This window comes from Mandrillus leucophaeus, unplaced genomic scaffold (genome assembly GCF_000951045.1).
Source record: "Mandrillus leucophaeus isolate KB7577 unplaced genomic scaffold, Mleu.le_1.0 Scaffold30, whole genome shotgun sequence".
Classification (NCBI taxonomy): domain Eukaryota; kingdom Metazoa; phylum Chordata; class Mammalia; order Primates; family Cercopithecidae; genus Mandrillus; species Mandrillus leucophaeus.
Genome location: NW_012103143.1, coordinates 2,683,807 through 2,691,336, shown reverse-complemented (window position 1 = coordinate 2,691,336; position 7,530 = coordinate 2,683,807). Strand labels below are relative to the sequence as shown.

Below are 7,530 nucleotides of genomic sequence, written 5' to 3'. Positions count from 1 at the left end.
CTGCGGCGCCGCCCCCTGCTCCGTGGTGCCCAGTCCTATCAATAGCCCAAGGGCTGAGGAGTGCAGGCGCGAATCAGGACTGGCGGGGAGCTCCGCCTGCAGCCCCTGTGCAGGATGCACCAGGTGAAGCCAGCTGGCCTCCCGAGCCGGATGCGGACTTGGAGGACTTTTATACCTAGCCAGAGGATTGTATATGCACCAATCAGCACTCTGTATCTAGCTAATCTGGTGAGGACTTGGAGAACTTTTATGTCTAGCTGGAGGATCGTAAATACACCAATCAGCACTCTGTGTCTAGCTCAGGGTTTGTAAATACACCAATCAGTACTCTGTGTCTAGCTCAAGGTTTGTACATACACGTGAATTGGTACTCTAATGGGGTCTTGGAGAACTTTTCCGTCTAGCACTGTGTCTAGCTCAAAGATTGTAAACACACCAATCAGTGCGCTGTCAAAACGGACCAATCAGCTGTCTGTAAAATAGGCCAGTCAGCTCTCTGTAAAATGGACCAATCAGCAGGATGTGGGTGGGGTCAGATAAGGGAATAAAAGCAGGCTGCCGGAGCTGGTAGTGGGAAGTTGCCAGGGTTGTTCTACGGATGGCGGAAGCGTTGTCTTTCGCCGTTTGTAATAAATCTTGTTGCTGCTTGCTCTTTGGGTCCACGTTGCGTTTATGAGGTGATACACTCACTATGAAGATCTGTAGTTTCATTCGTGAAGCCAGCGCCACTGGGAAGAAGGCGCAAACTCCGGACACACCATTTTTAAGAACTGTAACACTGCGAGGATCCGCGGATTCGTTCTTGAAGTCAGTGAGACCAAGAACCCACCAATTCCGGAGACAGTAGTGTGATGAAAGCTCTTGTCCTGTGCAGTCCCATGCAGGATGGAATCATCCTTTTGTCCCTTTGTCAAGTGTGTCTGTGCTATAGGTGCTACCCACTTAGTGGCTGTCTTGGTTATGAGCTTGAGAAAACACCGTAGGTATAATGTTTGGCACTGTGGCACTATCTGAAGTGTCAGACATCTGTGGGGAGTCTTAGAGTGGATCCACATGGTTAAAGGCTGCCGCTGTAATTGGAATCATCCGTGTGTAGCGTTTTCAGATTGGCTTCTTTCACTTAGTAATAAAGAGTTTAAATTTTTATGGTTCATTTATTTCTAGTGCTTAATATTTCATTGTATGGTTGTCCATTTATTTTCTAAGATTTATTTTTAAGAATGTGTTTCATCAGTCGGGCACAGTGACTCATGCCTGTAATCCCAGCACTTTGAGAGGCGGAGGTGGGTGGATCACCTGAGGTCAGGCATTCAAAACCAGCCTGGCCATCATGGTGAAACCCCGTGTCTACTAAAAATACAAAAATTAGCCGGGCATAGTGGTAGGCGCCGGTGGTCCCAGCTACTCGGGAGTTTGAGACGGGAGAATGGCTTGAACCAGGGAGGCAGAGGTTGCAGTGAGCAGAGATGGCACCACTGCACTCCAGCCTGGGTGACAGAGCGAGACCCCGTCTCAAATAAAAAATAAATAATAAAAAGTAAAAAATGTGTTTCTTCTTCGCCTCTGTCTGATGACCGTGGGCTTCATAAGATGACGCGTGACTATTCAAAACACTCTCTGGAGTCTCACTGTACTGGTCTGCAGCAATCTCCATTCTTGCCTTCTCAGAACGAATTTGACTGTGGGGCAGAAGCTGCAGGAGAGACCAAGAGCGGGAGAGAAAGTTTATTAAAAACCTTAGGAAAGTACATTTGGAAGAGGGCCAAGCGGCCAACTTGGGAGATCAAGTGCGAGGTTTGACCTCTTGACTTGAGGTTTTACACATTGGCGAGCTTCCAGGGTCTTGCGTTACTTCTCCCGATTCCTCCCTTGGGGTGGGCTATCCGCTTGCACAGTGGCTGCCAGCGCTTGGGAAGGGAGCATGCGCAGTGTGTTTACTGGAATTGTGCGCATGCTCACTTGAGGTGTTCTTCCCTTGTCTGTCTAGCGTTCCTAGAGGAAGATCATACTCCAGTTAGACGCCGCCATTTTGCCTCTCAGTGCGCATGCTTGAGCCCGTTCGCCCGGCGCCTGAGATCTTACCCGGAAGCTGCTGGTCACCAGCTCCGTTTCTATGTAGTGGGAGGCTGCCTTTCCCTGGCACCGGCTGTGATCAATTATTATTTTAGAGAGGCAGTTCACAACCACTTGACCATCAATGATGGTCGTCTGACATTCCCAGTGTGTGTCGAAGGAAGCCCTCTCCTGGCCTGCTCATGTCAGACCAGCTACCTGCTCTAACATTCTGGCTTCTCCTCCGGGGTCAGGGAGCCATACCCCTAACTTACTAGTGCTTCTGGGTCAGGAAAACGTTTGTGTACTTCCCAGTACCGAGTTTATAGCTGCACTGAAAGCCAGCCTCCGATTTCCCTCTGGGTGTGCGTCAGTACTTTTATCCCCTCGTTCCGTAAAACCTTTTTCTTCTTTCTCTCTAGTGTCAAGAGGTTATAGAGACCTCCCTGAACACCGCAAATCTTCTGGCAAACGACGTGGATTTCCATTCCTTCCCATTCGTTGCCTTTGGTAAAGGAATCATCAAGAAATGTCGCACGAGCCCAGACGCCTTTGTGCAACTGGCCCTCCAGCTGGCGCACTACAAGGTAAGAACCGAACGCCTAGGGTTTTCTCGTGAGCACTTTGGGGTTTCCTACACCTGCCCAAGACTGTTCACCTAGTGGGGAGGGAAGGCCCGAAACCCGGCATAGGAGAAGCACAGCCCCCACCCCCGGTCTCCGGGGACCGGGTGTGGGGTGTTTCACCACGCATGCAGGCGAAGCTCGCAAATCCCCCTCCAGCAGGCGTAGATTCCCAGCTGACACGGGAGAGGGAGAGTCTGGGGGATGGGTGCAAAGTGAGATCTCATCACTCTACAGAGGGAGAGTTAAGCCCCAAAATAAGCCCTGAAACCTAGCATTTGCTAAAGTGGAAATAGTGTGGGCAGGTAGGGGAATAGTCAGTTGTATTCGTTTGGCACTCGGTAAATCTGCACTTTACACAGGTCAGGTGATCACAGAGTGGACATGTTCTACCTTTCATCTGTCGCTGTCTGCTTGGGAACAAAATAAAAAAGAGCTTCTTGCATGACTCAGCTTTCGGCTTAATCCTTTCCTTTTGGCAGAGTAAATCTTCCTGTCATGATACTAAATTAAATTATGGTATTTTCATACAGTGGAATATCATATAGCTATTAAGTGATGTCTGTGGGCAAATTACTTAACATCTCTGGCCTTTGACATCCCCTTCCATAAAAGGAGAAACTCCAGCCACTTGGAGGTGCCATGGGCTGGATCCTCCGTATACATGTGGCATTTCCATCTATTTTTTCTGAGCACTGGCCATATTTTGATTTGCACCTGGCGACTCCTGTTGGAGGAGCAGCCGGCATCCCTAGCAGGGATGTAAATGGGTTGTCTTGTCCATTGGAGGGAGCATTCCATCCCAGAGAGGGAGCCCCTGGTTTCTGGGAGCAACAGAAGTCATCGTGGCATTGGCTTGAGATATTCCCAACCTTTTTTTTATTTGAGATAGAATCTCACTCTTGTTGCCCAGGCTGGAGTGCAATGGTGTGATCTCGGCTCACTGCAACCTCCACCTCCTGGGTTCAAGCGATTCTCCTGCCTCAGCCTCCCGAGCAGCTGGGATTACAGGTGTGTGCCACCATGCCCAGCTAATATTTTGTATTTTTAGTAGAGATGGATTTCACCATGTTGGCCAGCTGTTCTCGAGCTCCTGGCCTCAGATGATCTGTCTGCCTTGGCCTCCCAAAGTGCTGGGATTATAGGCATGAGCCACCGTGCCCGGTCTTGTTTTAAAACTTGAGTGCTGTACACATATGCAGCGTGTGGCACTGCCCCCCCCAACCTTGGTAATGATTGTGCCATTGTTGAGTTTTGCTTGGTGCATCACGTACATCATGCTTCACTCTCTCTCCACCTGGGAAGCACTCTTGTTATCCCATTTTTAAAAATTTACAAGTCTCCATTATGCCCCAGAAACTCTTGTTATCCCATTTTACAGGTGAGGAAACAGGTGCGGAGAGGCCAGGTGCTTGGCCAGGGTAGCACTAGGCAGGGATAAAGCCGGCTGGCGGCTCCAGAGTCTGTGCCCTCTCCACCGAAAGTTAAGAAAGCAACAGTTACAGAGAAGTAATAGGCAGTGTTAATATCGGATGAACTGGAATGAATGGGCCACAATCATATTTACAATGTATGCTAATACAGTTCTGCAACGACTGTCACAGTTATGAAGCTTTGCTTTCCCAAGTAACATGCTCGCTAGACGTGAACCAAAAGCAGCTGGGCAGAGCACTGGAGTGCAGTGACAAGCTCCTGTCTGTGACAGATCATTGACTACAGATCATGTGATGAAAAGGTGGCCTGGAATAGAGGCATCGCATCTCAGAATCAGTGAGCTGGATTTTGAGAACTGATGAGCGGATTTTGCCCATACATGTGCAGTGTGAGGGCGTGCAAGCAGTTGATACCTCACATACCGAAAGGATGGTATTTTATCTTTTCAAATTTTTTTCTTTTTTAAAAGAAGTCCCTGCAAGTAAGTGCAGGACCCAGAGAGGAGTTTAGTAAGGGAAGGCCATGCTGCATTTTAGTACATTTTAAAACTTGATGAAATGACTCTTCTGCAAGCAGTACAAATTAGTGATGCTGACTCAAGGTAGAAAGCCTGAAAAGGTCTGTGGTCCGTGGACCAAAGTGAGAGGTTGTCAGGCAGCCACCTCGTGGCTCCAAAGAGCTTGCGGCTCAAAGACTCCACAAAGAAAGGAAGCCACCCCATCTGCTCCCCAGAACCCACGTGGCCCAGGTGTGGGAATGAGGTGCAAGAAGCACCAGCCACTGTGCCAAGTACTTTGCAGGAGCGAGCGAAACATCAGGACAGCCCTGAGGAAGGCATCTCTTCATCTCTGCCTTCCACACTCAGAGGTGAAGCCTCTTGCCTGAGGGCTGCAGCTCCTACGCAGCAGGACTGAGATCAGAACCAGGCAGGTTCGTTCCAGAACCTGTAGCTTTCACCACTGTGCTACAGCTAAACACAGAAAAAGGAAACACAGACCAGCTTCCCTCATGAATGGCAGTGCAGAGACCCTCAATAAAATCTTCGCAAGTAGAATCCAGCACGTAGGAAAAGAAGAGTCACCGACAGTGGCGTCCACCAGCAGTGAGAGGCTGGTTTTGTGTCAGTACATCCAGTCATACACTAAGCCATACTGGTGGGTCAGAGAAGAACCTAGATAGTGAGTTTCACAGATCCTAAGAAGACATTTCACATTTAACATCCATTCCTGATAACAGCTCTTGGTCAAGGGGCTTAGTAACAGGGCTCTTTCCCTAACAGGATAAATGGCATCGTGTGTTAATAGCTAGCTACTGCGTCAAGGTAAAAGTGTGGGAGGCAGTGCCGTTAAAACAAGAAAGATGAGGATGCCTCCAGCAGCTGACAGGGTAATCGGGCAGGAGGAACATTGGTGTCTGCTCAGGAGATGGAACAGCAGAAAGGCTTTGATGATTAAGAGGTACACTCAGTGAGCCGGCCCAGCACAGAGGTGCACGAAGACCACCAGCTTTCTTGCGTAAGGATGATGGCCAACTGGGAAATACAATAAAAGAATGTAATAGAAAGGAGAATCTGGGGCCCCACCCTCCAGGCATACGTGTATAAAGCAGACTGGACTCTGGGAAGAAGGCCAAGGAGCACCCACCCCCCAACTCTTCCCCAGGGAGAGGGAGAAAAAGCCATGATTTTGGATTAAAAAAACTTAAGAACCATAGAGGGAGGGATGTTCCCAGTTCACACTTTTTTTTTTTTTGAGACGGAGCCTTACTCTGTTGCCCAGGCTGGAATACAGCGGCATGATCTCGGCTCACTGCAGCCTCTGCCTTCTGGGTTCAAGTGATTCTCCTGCCTCAGCCCTTCGAGTAGCTGGAACTACAGGTGCCTGCCACCACACCCGGCTAATTTTTGTATCTTTAGTAGAGACGGAGTTTCACCATGCTGGCCAGGCTGGTCTCGAACTCCTGACCTCAAGTGATCTGCCTGCCTCAGCCTCCAAAAGTGCTGGGGTTACAAGCATGAGCCACCATGCCTGGCCCAGTTCACACGTTTAATATGAACGCAGTAAAAGGTTAGGCAGGAGCTTCAGGAGAGGAGTTTGCCCAGTTGATCTTGAAGCTTGAAAAGCCTAACATTTGAGAGTCATCCTAACATTTTTGAAAAGAAAATCAATCAGGCAGAGGTGGGACAGGGACAGGGGGAGGTAGACATGTACTTTTTCAAATCCTAAAACTCAAAAGTGTGGGAGTTAGAAGATTGTAGCGATTAAAGTGGTCTCACTCCTATAATCCCAGCACTATGGGAGGCTGAGGCAGGTGGATCACTTGAGCCTGGGAGTTTGAGACCAGACTGGGCAATATGGCGAGACTCTGTCCAAAAAATACGAAAAAAAATTAGCCCAGCATGGTGGTGCATGCCTGTAGGTCCAGGGTACTCGGGAGGCTAAGGTGAGAGGATCACTTGAGCCCCAGAGGTGGCGGCTGCAGTGAGTCCTGATCATGCCACTGCACTATAGCCTGGATGATAGTGAAACCCTATCTTTTAAAAAATGTTTTTAATAAAAATAAAATGCTGCAGTCCTTGTTCAAAGGCAGGCCCAGGAAATAACGTGTAATGAAGGGAGTATTTGACATCAGTGGGGGTTGGGGAGCTGGTGAGTAAATGGAGTTAGGAAATCTGGCTAAGTGGTTGCCGTTGGGGTTGGTAAAGGCTTTTTTTCATGTTGGTGAGGGTGGACTGAGGCAGGGATGTTCATAGCAGCAGCTGGGAATCGTTTTAATAAATATAGGGGCCCCATGGTAGGCCCAGGAGCAGCACAGACCACACAGCTGGAAACATGCATCAGGGAAGAATAACTTTGACCCTGCAGATGATCCATGAAAAAGGGCAGGTACACAAAAAAACACTTGTGAGCAAGCTTACTGTAAAAATGTGAGGAAATCTGGCCGGGCGCAGTGACTCATGCCTGTAAGCCCAACACTTTGGGAGGCCTAGGTGGGTGAATCACTTGAGGTTAGGAGTTCGAGACCAGCCTGAACAACATGGTAAAATCCCATCTCTGCTAAAAATACAAGATTAGCTGGATGTGGTGACGCACACCTGTAATCCCAGCTCCTTGAGAGGGTAAGGCGGGAGAATCACTTGAATCAGGGAGGTGGAGGTTGCAGTGAACTGCCTAGACCGCACCACTGCACTCCAACCTGAGCAATAAGAACAAAACTCCATCTAAAAAAAAAAAAAAGAAGAAGAAATCTTAAAAGTTAATACTGGTAGGCTGGGTACAATGGCTCATGCCTATAATCCCAGCACTTTGGGAGGCCAAGGCGGGCAGATCACGAGGTTAGAAGATGGAGACCATCCTGGCTAACACGGTGAAACCCTCTCTCTACTAAAAAAAACAAAAATTAGCCGGGCATAGTGGCGGGC

At 48.8% G+C, this 7,530-nt stretch overlaps 1 protein-coding gene across 1 annotated transcript in view; it reads left to right on the top strand.

Moving 5' to 3' along the window:
- Positions 1-7,530, top strand: part of CPT1A (carnitine palmitoyltransferase 1A (liver)) — an 88,000-nt gene that overhangs the window by 64,118 nt on the left and 16,352 nt on the right. Inside the window, exon 14 of the mRNA XM_011987085.1 lies at positions 2,475-2,639. Within this exon, the coding sequence (XP_011842475.1) occupies positions 2,475-2,639 (165 nt within the window). The remainder of the gene's footprint in view (positions 1-2,474; positions 2,640-7,530) is intronic.